Here is a 22,135-nt window from a genome sequence, read left to right as displayed (position 1 = left end):
CGAAGAAATCTGCATGAGTTATTTACCACCTAAAAGATAAAAAACAAGAGCCCCGCGTACTTTCTGTGATATATTCATAAAAGCAAAACCAAAAGAAAAAACCGAGAGCCCCATTTACTTTCAGTAATATGTTGATAAAAGTGGCAACTAGACTGAAAAGCCAGTTTTTTTTGATAATATGTTCATAATTTTATGTTTTAGTATGCGATAGTTCTAATTAACTTTGTTTCTGTCTGAGAACCGAATTGGAAATACTTGTACTTTGTATTTGTAAAACAAATTGCCACGTGTATTTATGGAGATATAGCCACACATCAACTCAGATAATACTGCATTTGTGAGTAACCAAATTGATGTTGATATCAAAAGTAAGTTAAAGAAACAGATAAATAGAATGCTCTTGCCCACAAAAGGTCCGCCTGGTGGAGGTTACGCCGGGACAACGGATATGATGACGGCAGCGGTACCGACGACTGGAGAACCCGCCGAAGCGCCCGAAATGGAGGAAATGATTACAACTACTACCGTTAAACCTAAACCAACCAAACCAAAACCCCGAAAGCGACCGAAGTCGAGAAGAAGACGACCAAAGAACTTAAAACCTAAACCAAAGTCCAAAAAGGCAACGCCAGGTAAAACAATTTTTACTGCCTTTCAACTAAATATTCTATACATTATTTTAATTGTTTCTTTCTATTGCAGTTTTAAATGCTTCGTGTAATATAACTTTGTAAGAATTAAAACATTTTCAGGTGTATTTTGTTTAAAAGGTTTTACGTTCTCTTCTCTAATTTGTTTTGATGGTACACCTATCAAATATCGGCATTTATCTAAATTTTGTGAAGGCTACTTTCGTTGTGTATATATTTTAATGTACAAAGTGAGAGAGAGAGAGAGAGAGAGAGAGAGAGAGAGAGAGAGAGAGAGAGAGAGAGAGAGATATATATATATATATATATAAAATGTAAAAGTTTGTACCGGATCAAGTATATTATAAAGAAAAAATAAACAACATTACATGAGTAACATTATATTTGCCTACCGGTTTCGTTTATACTCATCAGGGCAAATAATTGTTTTATTGTTTTATTTGCCCTGATGAGTATAAACGAAACCGGTAGGCAAATATAATGTTACTCATGTAATGTTGTTTATTTTTTCTTTATATATATATATATATATATATATATATATATATATATATATATATATATAAACAACTGAATATTCAATGTTCACGTATATTTCTAGTAATAGAGATGTTTATTGGCATGAAGGTAATTATCATTTCCTATCGATTTTCTTTTTGCTTCTAGTCTTGGGATTTTACCTTTGGGATTTCACCTTCTTTCAAAATACAGAATAATCGTTATACTAATCATGACCACTTTTTTTGCAGCACCAACGCCAGCACCGACCCCAGCACCGACGACGCCGGCGACCACTCTAGCACCAACACCGGCAATGACACCTGTGCCAACACAGGCCCCTACCCCTGCACCGACCAAAGCGCCGGTGAAAAAGACGAAAGGAAAGGTTTCGAAAAAGGCAGGCCTCGCCAAAGGTACAAGGACAGTGGATATTTAATAAAGCCGAAGTCACTCTGCCACCATATGCGCAATAATCTGTGGTGCCCATCTGGAAATGCGTGTGCACTGAATATAGCCCCCTTGTTTATTAAGGTGGCATTACATCGATTCAACTGGTAACCTCACTGTTGATGTTGAATCAATGTAGCGCTACCAGTCACTATTGTAATTATGCACGCGGTGTTTATATCAAAGTCCGTGCATGAAATTAGAGATTAGCCGACAGGAACTGCCACATTACACCTCCATTTAGACACCATTTCTAACTTGCTTTTAGTACGGTTTGTTTTCCACTGGACTGTTTTTCTGTATTTATACTTTACATCAAAGTTAAAGTGAACAAACATTTTTCTATGCAAATCGTGCTCTTTCCTTCGATCTTTCCTTCAAATCGCATGTTTACCAAAACTGTGAGCATCATGTTCAAAGTTCTTATTTAAAAGGCGCGTAATTCTAAAGACTGTGTTCGAACAGATGTCCATTTCTCCAATAATACATAACTGAATTTCCATTAGTATAACTGTTATATACATATACTGAGGTTTAATAAATGCGAGGGAAAAACTGTCTTGTTTTTCGGATATACCAAAGTTCGTGAATTTCTGTCATATCTGTTTACTTTATATTTCGTGTAACTGAAGGCAACATTGAACTAAAGGGGACATGTCGTATCATTTGTAATTATTTGTATAATAAACTAATACTCAGTATAAGAAATAAGGTTATACACCAAATATAATCTTTAAAAGTTTGTTATATTTTCTTTTTCCTGGATTGAATTGGGTTTGCATTTTTGCAACATCTTACGGTTCAAGCAAATGAAGAGCATGATTCAATCAAAATTCCTGTTTGCATTATGACTTTAGTGTACACACTTTTACAATTACAAAGAAAATCAGATTTTAATATAAAAGTATATACAGGAATACTACACTGTGGGAAAATCGTATATGTGTTTGTCACCTGGTGCTTCGTTATGCTTTTAGATAGCACAGCTGTTTTGTGTATTAACATGTTTGTTAACTCGTGTTAAAAAGTAGTTTTGTACCGCAAAATGTACTAGCAACCTATTATCCAACAAAATAGTGTTTCAGGATACATTTAAAAAGAAATTTTAAAATGAGTTTTGTTTTGAGACTGTTCTTTAAGTATACACGTAATAAATACCTATTCTTTCAGAATTATATAAATACACTTAAAGTATGTACAACTTGATAATGATTTAAGTAATAAACTAAAATGAATTCGTGACATGCTTTATTATATATATCTTAAAATAGCTGATATATGTCTTGTTTATTTTGTAGGAAAAAAGGCCAGACAGGGTTATGCCGCTGGGGGTGGTGCTGCCGCACCTGCCCCTCATATTGTTCAGCAACCGGTGTACAAGCAACCTGTTGCTACAACAACACCAGCGCCTTTAACCAAGTCACCAAGCCAGTATCTGTACGAACCGCACTCCTGTCCTAAAATGGACGTGGCAACATGGGAGAACGAAGTGGTGATTTATGACAACAAAAATTGTGCAATGTAAGTTAATTTTTGACTTATGTTACTTATTTTGTGGCAACAAAATTTTATCATGTTTACTAAAACGGTAGCGATTCTGTTGATCTTCAACGTGTGTGAATCAATAATCAGTCTATGAAAAACACAGTTCTGTTTGAATTAAAAATAAGATGAGCCGTGCCATGAGAAAACCAACATAGTGGGTTTGCGACCAGCATGGATCCAGACCAGCCTGCGCATCCGCGCAGTCTGGTCAGGATCCATGCTGTTCGCTAACAGTTTCTCCAATTCCAATAGGCTTTAAAAGCGAACAGCATGGAGCCTGACCAGACTGCGCGGATGCGCAGGCTGGTCTGGATCCATGCTGGTCGCAAACCCACTATGTTGGTTTTCCCATGGCACGGCTCAAATAATGCTTATTGACATCATACACGCCGAGTGATGCCAAATATAAACGTTAAATGCTTTGGGACAAAGTTGGGTAAATACGTTAATATTAGGACAAAGTTGGGTAAATACGTTAATATTAGGACAAAGTTGGGTAAATCCGTTAATATTAGGACAAAGTTGGGTAAATCCGTTAATATCAGGACAAAGTTGGGTAAATACGTTAATATTAGGACAAGGAGAGTTTTTGTGTTCGCTTTTGTCTATTAATTTCTTTACTAGTACAGTTAAACCTGCCTTTGTGGCCACCTGCCTTAAGCAGACAGCAGGATAACTTCCTAATTTGACCTTTTGTTTTAATTACAAGTAGTCTTGAACAGCCACGTGCCTTAAGCACCTAGATTGTGTTGCTATTGATACAGACTGGACCATAACTACTGAATACTGGATCTAATGACGCCATACTTGAAATCGTTGTTTACATATAGAACCGATAATGAAAGTCATTTAATATGGCTGCACTTTTTGATAATTATGTAGTAAGAACTACGCGTCATAACATTTGTTTTGAGAAAACCAGTGGGTTTATCGATGGAACAAAATGAGAGAAAAAACGTCTGCTAGGGTTATATGGGTAAATAAAGTTTAAAGTTCATTTAATGAGGTATTCAGTGATTTAATTGATATAAAACAGTAAAAAGTTTCCAGTACAAAGGAGAAGGTTCGCTTTTGCCTAAAAGTGGTCTAAAAATGGAGTAAATTCTAAGTGTTTTCTTTTTATATTAAGAACTGTTGTTTTATCAAATTGCATGCAATATTTAGTATTTTTTTCTTATCGAAGCTAACGTTTGGCGTAAACAAAAACGTTGTTTTTTTCACATAACGGGTATAGGACGCCCTATAAATTCACATTTCTTAAAATCCCGTGATTTCAACGACATTAAATCATCTGTAATGAACACAATTATTATTTTGTTAAAATAATTCGCTTCAGGGCATAACAATTCTCGAAGGAGAGAGTATATAACTTTTTCAGATATCATCAATTTTAAAATTTTCCAAATTATGTAGATCATCTAAGGCTTAGGCGAATCTGGTCGTTTCATCTCATTCCACTAGGATGACTTGCTGTTTTGACGTTATTTGTCATTAAACCCAAATAAAACATTCTTATTTCCTTGTATACACATAACCAACATATATATGCATCAACACAATGTTCAAATTATATGTAATATATATGATATAGCCCAACAGTTGATACAGGAAATTTTCATTTTGAGGTACTAGAACACAAAATGTTTTTGCATATCTTAACAATTAAAGTCTTTGCTACGTGATATATGACGACTTTAAAGCTTAATAGAGGAAGACCGTAGGTGAAACTCGGTATGGTCGGGCACTTAGGTAGAACCACCAGAACAACATACCTTCCACAAGGAAACTGGATGGCATCCTCGCACTAAAGAACTTGACTGTAGCGCTCAGCAAACAATTAGTAGTCAGCGACCTTAACCAATAGGTGAATTAGGCTTCATTGTTACTTTTCGGCTACAACATGGCCATAATGTCACAACATCAAACTATGATTGCTTGCATGCATTATAATTGATTTGTTTGGGGATTTCCATAGGAGGAACACAAACATCATCTAAAACATTTTTTAATTCTTAGAAAGGATTGACAAACTAATGTTGTTTCATCTGACTGAAGAAATCGTAACAGTAATTGCATGAATATGATATTAATAATAATTACCAGTAATGAAAGCTGTATCGTAAATAAAAAAAATTCACATGGACATCACTAGCCTTAATGTCTGGTGCCATGGAAGCTCCATAGCATTGGCCATTTTTTATTAATATATAACCTTAACTAAAACGTTTTCCTTTACTTTTAAAAGCAACCACACTATGGCGTAAACATTAATTTTGCTTAAATTATTTTATCTCAAACAAGACATTTTTCAGGAGATAATGGTTATTTCCACTTGCACTATATAAAAATATGTCTTTTTTCCATTTTGCAGAATTGTGCGGATGAACCCGAGACTACGGTAGGTTGTTTTCAATTAAATTTATTTGTTAGGATAACATTTGAAAGAATGCGCCTATAAATGTTACCACAAATTCAAGTAAAAACACATTTCCCTTTTTCCTGTAACAAACATTGTTACTGGAGGAAAAGCAGAACCATGTGACTTGAAATTTTAATAAGAATATGTATACCGACAATGATTAATGCAAGCTTTCCACATATGTCACTCTAAAACAAAGTCGGTCTTGTCTAAACAGTATTTCATTACTTTTAAAATTATTCCCTAAATAAACGGGCTAGTGAAAACACTATTAATAATCACACACCACCAAATGTTTTGTTATGTCCATAAAGTTTTAGCATGAGCTAGATTTTGTTTTCCTTCAAGTAAATAAAATACTATACCGCAGTGTAGTGCAATCTGATTAAATCCAAATTCAAGTTCTGGGATTTTAGACTTTGAATCAGACTGTAAATATATTGTACAAAAATATGCTACTTATTATATATATAGGGGTTCTGTTAATCAGCAAGAGTGAAAAAAAATGAAACATCAACATGACCGTGAGGAAATATTACTGAATTCTCTTGAAAGCAAAAACAATGATCGAAAAGGTATAGTCACGTGATATGAAGCAGTTCAGTCGCTTACAAAAATACGTTTGTATTCATTACATTATGAAAACATAATGGAAACAATGAAATTCCTCCTTAATTCATGACATCTTTTAGAAATTTAAAGCGATTATGTAACAAATATTCAAACACTGTATGTATTACAATATATACTTTCTTTCCGTTACAGAAGACCAACAGTAACAATGCAGGCTCCATATTGGTGACCGCTGATCATACTTTTGCAAATGGCGACGTCATTGTTCTTCTTTGTTATTTCGGATTCAATGTTTTGGCTGTACAAACTCATTTGCTATTGTACTGGTCCCATAGAAATCCCATTGCACCAGCAGATTTCAACTCCTGATTTATTCAATCGAGTGCACCTTGCACACATACCACGTGACACAAATAACAATATGGTCACCGGAGTGTCACGTGAATTTTTATCAATAAATGGAGATGGTGAATTAAAATCATAAATATGTATACGTGTTTATAATATGGCAATATCGGTTGTTAGTGTTATTTTGAATAAATTTTATGTGGAGAGATATGTGTGTTTGTATTGTATATTTATCATTCGTTTGTGAAAGAATAAAGTTATGACAGCACTTCTGGCCGTGTGTTCCATTTATCCAACAAATTGTGTTTTAACCTTCCAATTTTACACTTATTTGTCTAACTTCTGGAGCGAACTATTGAAACTGTCCAAGTACAGTAATGGTTTTGAGGTAGTTCTCCATACCCACAAGTTGGTGTAGGTTAACGCATGTTATTCGTGCCATGATATCTGCAGAATCCAGAGGGATTGGTTGGTGCCCGAGCCCGGTAGGACGAGGGTATCAACGTATCCCTGGAGATTCTGCAGAAGTTATAACACGAAACGAAAATTCACTACAGCTTTTCTAGCATAAATCGTGTAAAAATCTAAAAAATGAATATAGTGTCCATCATCATCATTGAATGTCCGTGAAATGCGCGGGAATATCAGCGTTGTTTGATCACGTTGATGTCATTTCCTGTTGAATTATCCGTTATGTGACCGTAATACGTTTACGCTTCGACACGGAACACGCATACGCTAAAAGCACGGGATTATCTCTGTAATAAGTTTACTCTCCAGTTAAAACACCGTCTGAATACGACAAAAAAAAACAGTTTTATGCTAGAAAACACGTTAACGCTGCCTACAAAATATACGGTTGATTTTAACTCATAGATGGACCTACATCAGTGTTTTGCAAAATTAAACGTAGTTATATCATGATCAAAGACAGATTTCTCTTTCCGTAGGAATTGTTTTCCGTATGGTCATGATATGTCCTTTTATGTAGAAGGATATTATTATGTAGGTGATACATATGAAAACAGAATGCACAACATAAATTCAAACATGTGTGATAAAATATAGGTAGAATATACATGGCCCTCAATAACTGGATTATTTATGCACACGCTGTCACATAAAAACATACACTATATGCTTTAAAGCTGTAAACCTGATTACCTTTATTAGAACATGTCATAAGGAAGACCCTTAAATTCTGAAATAAAAATTGGCACTAACTAAGTGCAAGAGTTCCAGTGTAAGATCTGGCTTTAACGGACGAAAAATACATGTAGGTAAAAGAAATAGCTTTTCTTCAAATAGCTAAATATATATATGAATGATACATTCCAATAATTTCATGAAAACATTTAATAAATATTTACATATATTTTTATATGCTTGTAAACTAAGTCAGTCAGTACAGAGCTTATGAACAGATTGACATGTTTTAATATTATATTTTGTAATAAGTACGTACTCGTTTCGATCACTTACAATCATACACAGGCTAGCCAAAATGTTCCAAACATCATTAACGCGATGTGTTGTTATTTGGAAAAAAAACCCAACCCATGTCACTAGAGAAATAGCATTGTCACTAGAAGAGATAACACCACTAGATAGAGTAAAGAAGTCATATGTACCGACTGAAGAAACCTTGCAATTGATAATTTTATTTTTTTTCTAGGATTTCGCCTCATCTTTAATGACTGCAAAGGTTTTTACCAGAGTTTGCTTATACATTGTCGCAATATCTTTTTATATGGGGTTTAACGGCAGTAAGACTTGAAATTCTACTTCCGTTGATAAGGATCGCGCCTAGTGTAAATACATCTATATGATTAAATAAATTAATGGTTGTATAAGACTAATAATTAGATATTAAAACGAGCTTAATGCGATTGTTAGTGTAATTAAGAAATCTAGTTAATATCGGGAACTTTAATCTTGCTGACCATCTATGCGAACTTTGAAAGTACAAACTTCAATAATGTGGTTAGTGACCAAATCCTGTTCAGAGAAAGAACTAAGGTGAAAGTTTTAGTACTAGTTTTAGTAAATAACAGAAGTACAACCAATAGTTATATGATTACAAGGGAAAACAACAGGAATGTCACTATATCAACGCACAATAGTAATGTAAAATGATAATGTCACTAGTTACATAAAAAATCACTTGATCGGATAAAAATATTTAAGTCACTGAATATACAATAGAAGCTTCACCACATGAGATGAAAATAGCAATGCCAGTCGATCCATTAACAATGATACTAGATCTTGATAAGATGAAAACAGTTTTTCAACAGATCAAGCAACAACTGTATTGTCACGACATCAAATAAAAATGGCAATGCCACTACACCAAATATCAAGAGTCTTTACAACAAAACATTTTTTAATTCTGGTCAAAATGTCTTCAGTGCTGAAACCCTGTAAAAAATGCTGAATTTCAATACACTATAAAATATTTCAAGTTTTTCCTATTTTGAGGACATTTTTACATAATTTGGCTGGTTCTGTTTTTGCAATTTTTAAATTTAGAAAATGAAATAAATTTAGAACAAACCCGAAAACCTACATTTTTACCAATATAATGAGTAAGTTCGTATTTCAGGAAAAATCATTAAACGATTTAAACGAAAATCATCTTTTAAGTCGGTAGTACAGAAATAGACAGAATCTCAGATTCTTGGGAAAGAACTTAACTGATAAGAACAAACCTATATACTCATAATTTTGGACATATCTAATAATTGTATTATGCCTAATTAATAAATAAGGAAAATTTCCATAACCTCTCACTAACATGTAACTTATATGTATAATTGTCACTACAAGAGAGCTACAAACGTCATACGACATACAAATAACAGCTACAGACATCAAGAGTAGACAACTGTTCAGGCCGAATGTCACATTATTTAAATAAATATTTTATTCCTCTTAATAAAAGTATATCTACATGAGACTTAATTTGCATATTTTTTCGCCACAACCTTTTTTGAAAATATAAAAATGTTTTAACGTTTAAAAATTATGACACTGGTGAAGTATGATGATAATGATAATAATGTTTTATGCATTTTACTTTAGGTACTTTTTAAATAAAAGCTTGTTAGAAAAACTAAAGATTCATATTTGAACAGATGTTTAATATAGATTCAGTTTTTTGTATTTTTGAAATATGATTCAGACGATAAAATATTTTCAGTAGATATATTGTTTTACTTTGTCAGAGGAAGTTTTACAAGCTTTGACCATTGTGCATGTACTCTGAACGATGCCAAAGAGGATCTGAAGAATTTATATTTCAAATGAGATTTACTCAGAATGATTGAAAGGTCGGACACAACATTAGGGAAACTGGTGGTTAGATAGTCTCGGTATCCTGTGGTAAAGCCCCGCTCCGAGTGCGGGAGGTCCCTGTTCGCGTCATACAAATAAGCTTTCATTGCATCTCGGCAAGACGGAGTCCATTTTGTTTGGTTTGAAGCCCAAATTTAGGTCATGTGATAAAGTGGAAAATTTATGCAATTAAACTTCAATTTCAACCACCGAATCTGTAAAATACCTAGGTGCGGATCTTGACCAAAGCTTATCTGGCGGGTCCATAGCTAATCAGATTATTAGAAAGGCAAATGCGAAGCTGAAGTTCCTATTCAGGAAAAGTAAGTTTCATACTTAATTTTAGTGTTCGTACTAATATTTGGAGGGCCCATTTCGAGGAAGTTGGCTGGTTACCTGTTCATTTGAGGGTTGATTCCTTGTCCTTGGTCATGTTCATAAGATACATTATAATGGTGCACCTAGCTATTTACATGAGCAGTTTAATTTAGCAAGTAATGTTCACACTTATTCAATTTGTTTCAGGGATAGTAACAGTTACTCCATTCCTAAGGTTAAGGGCTTTAAGAAGAAATATTTCGCTTATAATGGCTGTCAGTTTACCGTCAAGGTTTAGATCTATACATAATCTTAATCGTTTTAAAAATGTTGGGAAGAAAATTTTATGCAAAGTGTGTCAGTCTAGTCTTTTTATCTGGTCAATATTTTAATTCTGGCATATAATACTTATTTCTTAAGTATAATGTATGAGTCTTAATATTCAATGTCAAGTAACTTTCTGTGATATTATGATAAAAATGTTAAAGTCATGTGCTATGTAAATTTAATCCAACATATGCAATACTTTATTTAGCATAATTTATATGATCAATTCAAAGGACCAAGATGGAAATAAGAAAGCTTTATGCTCTCTTTTTGTGTTATTCTTTGTATTGATTATATGGCATCTACAATTGCACTTTAATGTTCACACTTATTATGTTGACATTGAATTTGTATTTGTTTTATGATATATTGTCTATTTTACCACAATAAATTCTATCTATCAATAGACGTGAAAAAAGTATATTTTTTGTACTAGTAGCTTCCTCGCTTGGTCCTCAGCATTAAGAAGATAGTGCTAGCACTGGTCGGTCTGGTGTCAGTAATGTGACTATGTGGGGTATCATGCCACGTGTTTAAGGCGTAATATTCCATTGAGTCAGCACTTTGAAGTTGGCCATTGTGCTCACTGTTACAAATAGACATCGTCATTTTTATGATTGAAACATTGTTGAAAAAGACGCTAACCCCAAACACACGGACACACGCTAATTTGATATAAAGAAATCATAGTATGTAGTCAAGTCAAAGTTACTGGTCAATAGTATTCTATCAAATGTATCAAATGATTATGTGAAATTAAACAAGTGGCGTCTAATATCGGGTCATCGCTTGTGTTGGTCTTAGCACATATTTTTAAAACTACATTCATAATACTTGTACATTGACAAATGTTATTTCTTGAATTGCTTGAAATGATTTATTTTTTCGTTGCTTATATAGCATATAACATGTGATACATTTCGTATATGCGCATATATATTCGCGTGAATTTAAATTTCTAAAATAAGAAGTGCTTTTATTAATAAGTAGTAATACAAGTACAGAGTATTCAAAGAGGTATTTTTAAAAACATCCACAGTGTTGGCTGTATAAGTAAAAAAGCTCTCAAGCAATAGAAATGTGATGGAAAATAGTAGTGTGATGGAAAATAGTAGGAATTTAGCTGTACCACATATATTAATTAATAAGATATTAACTTATCAACCAGTGTTAATGATTATTAATATTATTTTATATTTATATTCAATGATCTCTGGTCATTTGTATTTTTTCTTATGAAGTGACTTCTTTAAAACGTAAATTTGGGTGAAACATATGGTTATATTTTCAAGCTTCACCTGACCTGGTACAGTTGATGAAATGGTAATGCAATAAAATCATTTGCAACGGAGGGCCCTGATGGCAAGTTGGCTTCTTTCACATGGCTGTGGCATAGAGTACTGTGGCACTGGCCATAAAATTGTTGCGAGAGAAAGTATACAATAATTGTTCCATCATAAGCGTGCCGCATCCATTTACTAGTATTCTTACTAACTAAATAATTTATTCATTCATTCTTTTTTTAATCAAAATATATTATTACAGTCCACTGTATGGTTTCATACCACATGTGCGACCATTTGGACCAAGCATGTAGATTATATTTCTTTGAGAGAAGGATTGAGACTAAGACGAACGGACGGGTTACCAAAGGGGCGAATGTATGATTGGTGTTCGCATAGAAAGATGAAATAAAGAGAGTATTTCTTATAACCAAGCACCATTTATTTGAAATGAAAAACAAAGCATATTATATAAGGTTTTTTTTTTGTTATATATTTTCCTTAGTATGTCAAAACACCCTCTATAACAGTAAAACATTAAGATATTTACCAATGCATATGGCAGCACTATGCATCATACATAATTATTTAAAGATATATATCCAGCCTTTTTAAATTATTTTCCTACAAATTATTCATGTTTTTCTCATGACGCTAGTAGATTTTCTTGCTGACATGGGATAAAACCAGTGTACAATTTTGAGGCCCTGCATCAGACAGTGTATCCTCGTTATAATTTTAAACAAATGCGGTTTTTAAGGTAAAGCAGTGATCACTGGACATATAGCTTCCGTTATTAAAACTATATAGTCATATCATTTCGGTTTTATATTTATTTTAAGGTGATGGTGAAACAAATTCTTCTAACCTACAGATACTTTTTAGAAAAACATTTATCTCTATGCGGGCCTAAAAAATAACTGATTTGTCACTTGTCTCACACTTGCTGTAATTAGGTAAATTGCCATGTTTTCCTTACTGCATAACTGATTTCTGAAGCCTAGAATTTAAGTCTCATTTGTTTTAAAAGTAATATCCATATCTAGGTTACATCCGTGTCACTCAGTACGGATGTCGTAAATGTACACACAGCATAACGTAAAGTATTGTGCGCATCTGTAGAATAAATCTTAAATACATTAAGACAATTTCCATGCTTTTATTCGCATTTTTCGAGCAACGATTCTGGGAACCGCTGTTTAAGCCTCCAACTTCCCCTCCATGGACGCACGCACGCACCCACGCGCGCGCGACTATACACACATACTTAAAGGTCCATTACTAAGGGAAAGTGAGTTGGCAATTTTTTTCATAGCCAGTGCATAGACTTCTGCAAGACACTAAATAATGAAGATTGGCAGGTCAAAATTTACAGAAGGTCTTTGGAACTCAAAGAAATGTATGTGTATTATGTTGAAATTTCAATGAATCGACAGAATGACCCCCCAGGTCTTTTTAACTTTCTTCATACTTCATAGAAAAATAATTGTACATATACTGCGTTTATTTCGAATTTCTACATACCAACTTTCATTTTCCAATAAAATGAAATAGTTTCTGTGCTTTTTAAAAGAAATTGAAATGTTCACTTTCCTTAGTATTGGACCTTTAAAAAAAGGACGAAACCATCTTGACCATTCGTCCTCGCGTCAAAACAAAAAGAAGCGTAACACCTAGAACCATTTTCAAAAGATGTGGCCTAAACTTTTACAGAACTGTATTAATATGAAATGAACAATGTGTGCTCATTTGCGTGACATGCATGTACTAATTTAAACTAATTCTTTTCTAGATATCTAATATACTAAATATCCTTTACAAATTTTAAGTTTAGACAAATTCAAGTTTAACTATACATAAAAACAGTCACGGATTTGCTACTATGATGGTATCATTATCTCTTCCTCATTTCTTTTTTAAAATGAGTCTCCCTCCACCGTGACAAACTGGAAAATTGTCTCTATAATTGTGTCGGTTTAACGTTAAACCCAATGAAAAAGGTTGATTACTGATTCGCTAGTCACTCAGTATTCAGGTTATGTAAATTTATGATAAGAATTTCGCAGCCGATGTGAGATTTATTATATGACACTGAAATAAATACAACAGAGAAATGAAACCGGCTAGCCCGAAAACCTTTGTTGGAAGTAGTTTTAAACTGATTGTCAGAGTATCATAAAAGTGATGTTGTCACGAAAACATATATGATAGTTTTAATTGCTAGTGAACCATTTATGTTTAACAAAATCTGTATGTTTTTTTTTCAGCACTTTAAAATCTGGTAAATGAAAATAATTACATAGATGGTATTTGTTTGTGTCAAATACATTTCACTGAGTGAACACCATATGCAATATTTTAAGAGTGGTGGGTGAAAATGTAAATTATAATTTTCACGAGCAATCTTACATGAGAAACAAACAGAGTTTCTTTTTATTTTATTTTCAATTTTAGTTTTTTTATTTTAGTTTTAAATTCTAACGGTATGATCGATTAATTCATCTCCATATCGTCGTGGTCCATCCGTTGCCTGTCCATCATATCCACCATCGCCGGAACGCCAGTTTTCACACACTCCCCATGTGACATCTGATGTCAGTTTTGCACGCAAGCAAAAGTGACTCTCGCCGATAACAGATGATAAAAGCTTATAAAATGCCAGCTGATGCCAATTTCGGAACTGTAGATGTGCGAATCTATGAACCCCGGAGACAAATGCTGAGTGAACAGCTGTAACGCGGCAAGATGAATGCGCTTCAATTGCTGATACTCTTTCTACAGTCACTTCACCGATGATAGTCATGTAGCGCTAACTAACTCAAGCCTGACACAGTTAACAATATAGATGTGCCCTCTCCTCGGTGGCTCCGGAGAAGTAAATATTAGTGAGAGGTAAAATAAGCCCATGTACTAATAAACTTTGATAATGTATCAGTTGACCTCAATACAACCGACACTGTTTATTTTCCAGTACAGGTAAATCCAATAATTGCTTTACAATAGATCTATGACGGATTATCTTTGAACACCCCTGGACTTATTGGACTCAACTGCCACATTATCAAAGCTTATTAGTAAGTATCTATTACAGGGTACCACGTTTGTCGCACAAGAACTTTGTGTAGTTGATAATAAAGCTTACCTTGCATTTACATACAAGTAAACAATATACAGAGGGTAAGAACACTGACTGGCGATGTAGACTGTTCCTAATTTGGTAAAATTACTATGGATTAATTCTGAATGAAAAAAAAAACTATGGTACATGTATATTGTTTATATACTGACATGCAAATGATAAGTGGTCTGGGTTGGAAATCGAGCATCTACTTTGCTAGTTAGTTAGTTATGAATATATATATAGACGCTAGAAAGTTAGAATTTTATGATGGACAAAAAGTGTTGATACATTGTTATAATTTAAGTAAGACCACCGTCATAGCACTGTATAACTTTTGAGCAAACTACTGATATAGATCTATTAATTGTAGTCGCTTAAGTTACGTTTATTGTAACATGTATATATGCATGACAATATATAGAGGGTAAGAATACAGACTAATAAATATAAAAATATGATATTGTTCAAGAAGAATAATAGCAGACGCGGTTTGACTGAGTCTGTTCATGAGAGGTAGTGAAATATGTAACACCTCTCGCGTCCCCTAGCACCGGCTTAAGCGGGACTCTAATATACACCTTTTGAATGGACTCCATGATCCCAAAGGACGAGAAAATATAACACCAACGAATCCAAGTAGGAGGAGACTTTTTACAGCCGGAACACAGCACTTAAAGATTGCTGTTGTGATAGTTAATAAAATCTATAAATAGATCCTTCGGGAGCATAGAATGCAACTTAGAAGAATAATAGCAGACTCGGTTTGATTGAGTCTGTTCATGTTTTACAAAAATAAAGTACCTACAACTGTCAAAAACTTCGATCCAAAGAAAGGACCAAGTATAAATTTGAAAGGCATACAGCTTATTCATTACAATACCTCCGCCCACAAAAGTGAAATTGTACAGTCTTCCATAGAAAAAGGAAAAAGAAATGGTAATTCAGGTTGACTCTCCTTGTTTTACTAAGACATTTTCATGATTTTCCAATCTCCTGTGCTAAAAAAGGTAAACGCTATACCACTATAGAAATGCCAATGGTTATGCAATTTTTAGTGGCTCAAAAGTGTATAATTTATGTATACAAAGACCTATGGCAGAATTTAATGAATTTTCCTGTGACATTTTTATGATTTTCCAATCTCCTGTGCTAAAAAAGGTAAACGCTATGCCACTATAGAAATGTCAATGGTCATGCAATTTTTAGTGGCTCAAAAGTGTATAATTAATGTATACAAAGACCTACGGCAGAATTTAATGAAGACCCTGGTTTATTCACATAAAACCGTAAAATTAAATATATTAAAACGAAAGCCATAAAAATATAAAAAAAGTACTTTTAAACGTAGATAAATAAGAGAAACATAGAGTCGCATTGTACGAAAGGTGATGCGAGGAATGTCACTGTTTTGCTCAACAGAAAGTAGAAACAATAAGATAGATACATTAGAAATACTTATAGCGTAAACGTATATAAAATTGCAAAAGAAGGATTTTTAAAAATGTATTTGATGATACCCTGTAATTTGAGCAAACAGAAAGAAAGTGATATTCGTTTTCAGTTACGTTCATAAAAAATATGTATATGTTTGTTTCTCCGATTTGATTTTGCTATCAACAAGTAAATATTTATGATGGTCCACATTAACTCTGTTCAAAGCTTCCTCATAGATCACAAAGGGTATGTGTATGATTCCACTTCATGTTTGCATAAATCATGCAAAATATTGAAGATGCCTTAAATCATTTTTATCACATGTTTTGCGTCGCGGGAGTACTTAAAAATGATATAGACAATATTAGGTTACTGCCTAATAAATTTAAATTTATTAGGCGAGTTGAAGAAAATATATTAGGCGAGGCTGTGCCGAGCCTTATATTTTTTGGTAGACGAGCCTAATAAATTAAAAAATTTCAGACAGTAATCTAATATTATATTTATCCTACCTGTTCAGAAAATACGGGGTAAAGTCGTCGGAAAGAGCAACAGCGTGCAGACTTGATGCCATGTATGACGTTTGCAAGTGCAATTCTATTTGTGGATAAAATTTAAAAAATGCAATAACTTTTTATTTCTGGATAAAAACTTTTGATATTACCACTTATTTTCTTAGTTAGAACATTTCCAATACAATGATAACGGTTTCTATGAAAAATTCGGAAAAAAAATGTGTTTTCAAAATTTCCTGCTGAAGTGCTGTAAAAGTGAAAAATAGCAATAACATTTTTGTTTCTTGGTAAAAACCTATAATTTGACCACTCATTTTCTAAGTTTAAGCATTTCCAATACAATGGTGACAGTTTCAATGCAAAATTTCGATAAAATATGTGATTTCAAAAGTTCCCGCAAAAGTGATATCTTGACACTGACTAGATAAAGCAAAGTTTATTAGGCAGGCCGATTTTGTGCTATATCTTGTATGAGGGTAGGATAAAATACACTTTGACGGCGACGTCGTTTATAGTATAGGAGACGTTGGTCAAATATACTTGTTTACAATAGTACAAGAAAAAAAAGATATTACATTTGTGACTTTCCACATTGAATTTATTAAACGAGTTGAATAAAATTAATAAAATACTCGGCAGAGCCACGCATTTTATTAATTTAATCAACTCGTTTAAATAATAAATTCAATATGAAAAGACACTCGTGTAATATCCTCTATATATTACTTTCAAACCTAAACTCAGTACGTCGGCGTATCATGCGTAAAACCATATATTAACAGAACGAAACAATACAACCAATTCTTATATTATTTATAAATGCTGACTTCATAATATGTATATTCTAAAGGCGCAGAAACCAACCATCAGAAATTATAGGTAACCCTATCATAATTCAGCTTGAAATGTTTCAGCCCAGTATGTTTTCATAAATGCTCAGTGCCACATTTTCTCCCCCTTATCATGCAGAATAACTTAGTCACACAAACAACCGTCTTCATTTTGCAATGTCAAATCCAGTACTCTATATGAGCCGCGCCATGAGAAAACCAACATAGTGGCTTTGCGACCAGCATGGATCCAGACCAGCCTGCGCATCCGCGCAGTCTGGTCAGGATCCATGCTGTTCGTTTTCAAAGCCTAATGCTATTAGAGAAACTGTTAGCGAACAGCATGGATCCTGACCAGACTGCGCGAGTCTGGTCTGGATCCATGCTGGTCGCAAAGTCACTATGTTGGTTTTCCCATGGCACGGCTCATATTAGATATTTGGGGCTCAATGACGTCACGACCCTTCCAGACTTTGCTTCGTGTTTACAATTTGCAACAATAGGCATACCTTTTATATAGTTATCATTTTACTTTCCTTTAGGCAAAATTATATTGGAAGTATTATTTTCTACTGAAACATTGCATTTTTATGTATAAATAATATAAAGCAGCCATTTATTTAAGAACATTCACAGGCTATGGCCACATTCATAGACCCCCCTCCCCACCCACTATCATTTCCATCTCTCCTGTCAACTGTTTGTCAATATCTTTAAGCGTTTAAATACGAATTGAGCATAGGTGACGAGCATGGAATATTATTTGTTACCGTTTCAGCATGTTTTTACCTTCAAGGAAGCCATTCAGCTGGCTTACGGAAGGTCGGTGGTTCTACCTAGGTACCCGCTCGTGATGAAATAATGCACGGATGGGCATTTGCGGTCTTCCTCAATCATCAAAGATGGAAAGTCGCCATATGATCGATAATTGTCTCGGTGCGACGTTATACCCAACAAAATAATAAATAATCCTTTTTATACTAGAAGACTGACCTATGGTAAGTTCCTGTTTAATTATTAACACTTTATGGGTAACAATTGTAAGGGGCGGAAGATTAAGGCTCGTAACCTGAACCCAAGTGTCTTAGGCTATATTTAGACTGAGACCCACATGCTTCTTACACAAAGCTGACTGGTTTTTAGTTTCAAGAAATGGTCGAGTATAGCCTACATACAAATTTCCCAATTAACCCGAGGAATGATGCCTCGCTGGCGGAAGTCTGCAATTAGGGCTATTGATGAATAAAACGTGGAATTGTCTGTTTTACGTAAGAAAGTTAACTACGCCAAAGGATTTATAATTTTCAGAAAAAAATTGCATCATTTTCTATTTACCCTATTGTTAATCTTTTATAAATCCGGATAGCCGCCATTATATGTTCCTCTTGATGTTGCCGTTCTGGTTTATATCTTTAAAAGAATACGAGAGATGTCATATTTTTTATTGTTAAGAAACTACTTTTATTTAGTTGTATTCGTTCATCAGGTAGAAAGAAAATGACGAGTTCCAGATAGATTTATACAAAGAATGTGCCTAAAAAAGACCTAGAGTGCCTATGATAAATTACAGAATCAGAAATATCGACTTAATGATTCTGATTATCTTTTTTATATTGAAAACTCGTTGATGCCAGTTATAAAAGAATCCATATAATGATGTTCATTCAGAGGTGCTTCGTTAAAATATTGTCAGTAAGACCGCAAAGAAGCATGCAGTCATCGTCATTAACACGGAGACGCGTTTTCCCGCTCCTGTCGCACGCTGCTCCAGTATGTAGCTGTCACAGCAGACGAAAACTGAGCCATTCGTATCTTCATTGCTTGGGCCAAACAGCAACCCTTCAGCGCCAGGATGATTTTCCAGAACAGTGTCGTGTTCCTTTCTCGTCAGTTTTACTTTAGGACAGCTAGCTAAACGTTGTGGTGATAAGACAAGACAGTGACTAAGGGATGCACCAACAGCTAGAATCCTTTCATATAGATCCACTCTAAATGTTCCATATGGTGTGTTGCCCCAGAGTGCATCAAAACTAATCACTTCTTTGTTCAGTGTAATTCTGATACGTGGTGATGACTTTTCGATTGATGTTAGTTTGGACCAAAGGTGCTCCACCTTGCACTGCTTTGTCACCTTAAAGGCAAAGATGACATATACGTCTGGTAAATGCCCCTCATTCAATGCGTCCTTGTTGAGATACATTTGGACAGAGCATAGCTTGCATCCTCCGAATCCGAGCCTCCTCTGAATATTGAGATACCGAGATCCCAGTTCGTTCTTCAGGGATTGCGATACATTAATTCTTTCGAGAGGCAGGAGTCGAACTACCAGTTGGTAACTCACGCCTGAATCGATGAACGGAACACAACGACCATTGATGGGTAAGGAGAACATAGGACAATGGAGTTTTCGACATACATCCTGAAATTATACAGATAAACATTTTATGACAACACTCGGCCGTCTGTGGGTTGTTTCCCGATTAAGAAAACTACCCACACTGTGGCGTATTTTCATGGCCATATATGTCTAAAAATCTATTTGTATAACTGGCGATTTATTTCACTCTGTTCCATATACATCTTTTACGGCTTAATAAAGCCCAATTATCAGTCTATACATAGTCTTGTGTTGAAGCTTCTAATGAGCATTTGGTGGTTGTCACGGGTAACATATAAATGTATTTTATGTACCATATAATTATTTATGTGCTGGACGACGAAGATTAACTCGGCCTGCAGACTGAATTAACTATGTACATATAATTAGCTTGGATATTTATAGCAACCAATCAGCGTTTAGTTTAACATTAATTTGGACAAGAAAGGATCTACAATAATTTTCTTTTACCCACCCAACCTCACCCTATTTTTAAAGGGAAGCATAAAAAATGTATATAATTTTGTATTTGTTTTTAACAGTTTGTTTTATTTGTCATGCACTGTTGATGTTATATCATTTTCGTATTCTCAGGCGTATTTTCATGGCCAGATATGTCTAAAAATCTATTAACAGTATTTGCGATTTATTTCACTCTGTTCCATATACATCTCTTATGGCTTAATAAAGCCCAATTAACAATCTATACATAGTCTTGTGTTGACTTTGTATCCATACGAGCTTCTAATGAGCATTTGGTGGTTGTCACGGGTAACATAAATATGACAACACTATTTATTCGCCGGACAAATACATTACTATTTTAGCACTGAACCAACATCTGAGACAGGAACATTTGTCATATACTTAGAAACGTATATTTGATTCCTAGAAATTCGGACAAAATGGTTTATATATTTATGTGATGCAAAAACTATGGTACAGTACCATGTGTATTAGAAAATTATGTGTGAGAACTTTCTAAGTTCGAATGCGTGCATTCAATTCCCAAACGAGTGATATCTCAAGAATTTTGTGAAACAGTTTCCTTGTCTCTAAACCATGTGCAACATTTTCCCAGTATTTAATCAAACTTTGCAGAAACAGGAATATTTCTTTTTTTCTGTTTGATTATAATAAGACTGTAAGAAGTATATATTAGAAAACAAACTACTAGTAAACTTCATCTTTATCTCCAAAAGCGTGCATTCTATTACCTATAAGGCCTCTGTCTTTTACTCACTGAGCTATTAACACGCAGGTAACGTTTAAAGTATACAAATACTGACGTATGAATATTCGGGATATTTTATTTTTGAAACATAAATATGATAACTTATTAAAATTCACCATACTTTTATTACATCTAAATATTTTTTCGGCGACGCCGTCTAAATTCGTTTTCGTTACCTATGCCACGTGACTTCAAACTGCAAATCAAACTGCTTGATAACGCATTATAGATAATTTATCAAAATGGAAGATTTATGCAACACTCTGCCTGATTGGACGAGAGTGTCAATTTCTTTCACTCTGTTGATTGTGCTACGCTGAGTGAAATGTAGACAAAGCGTTTATCCTAAACGACGCTGTTCACAGTTTTAAAGCTAACTTTAGCTCAGTATATTTAGCAAGACTATTGATATATCTCAAAATGATAAGTAAGTTTAATAAATATGATAAAAACCTGTTCAAATACCAACATATATCAAATTAAAGAAAGAGCTGAATACGGTCTGCGTATCACATGAATAAGGGTGTGATAAGAGTCTTTTATGTAGAGAAGTGCTTTTTAAAAGATTTTCCTTGTTACAATTGTCGTCTGTATATGAAAAGGTTTCTTGTTTGTTTGTTTGTTTGTTTTGGGTTTTACGCCGTTTTTCAACAGTATTTCAGTTATGTAACGGCGGGCAGTTAACCTAACCAATGTTCCTGGATTCTGTACCAGTACAAACCTGTTCTCCGCAAGTAACTACCAACTTCTCCACATGAATTATCAGAGGTGGAGGACGAATGATTTCAGACACAATGTCTTTTATCAAATCGTCACGGAGAACATACGCCCCGCCCGAGGATCGAACTCGCGACCCCGTGATCCGAAGACCAACGCT

At 34.2% G+C, this 22,135-nt stretch overlaps 1 protein-coding gene across 4 annotated transcripts in view; it reads left to right on the top strand.

The window, feature by feature from the left end:
- Window positions 1–6,691, top strand: part of LOC123559881 (proteoglycan 4-like) — a 32,406-nt gene extending 25,715 nt beyond the window's left edge. For all 4 annotated transcript variants that reach the window (XM_053552162.1, XM_053552163.1, XM_045352003.2 and 1 more), the window contains 5 exons: window positions 414–632; window positions 1,400–1,564; window positions 2,897–3,119; window positions 5,515–5,541; window positions 6,328–6,691. In XM_053552162.1, the coding sequence (XP_053408137.1) occupies window positions 414–632; window positions 1,400–1,564; window positions 2,897–3,119; window positions 5,515–5,541; window positions 6,328–6,364 (671 nt within the window). In that variant the 3' untranslated portion in view covers window positions 6,365–6,691. The remainder of the gene's footprint in view (window positions 1–413; window positions 633–1,399; window positions 1,565–2,896; window positions 3,120–5,514; window positions 5,542–6,327) is intronic.
- The last annotated feature ends 15,444 nt before the right edge of the window (window positions 6,692–22,135 follow it).

This window comes from Mercenaria mercenaria, chromosome 10 (genome assembly GCF_021730395.1).
Source record: "Mercenaria mercenaria strain notata chromosome 10, MADL_Memer_1, whole genome shotgun sequence".
Lineage (NCBI taxonomy): Eukaryota > Metazoa > Mollusca > Bivalvia > Venerida > Veneridae > Mercenaria > Mercenaria mercenaria.
Note: the sequence above shows the minus strand (reverse complement) of the source record. Positions and strands in the feature narration are given on the sequence as shown.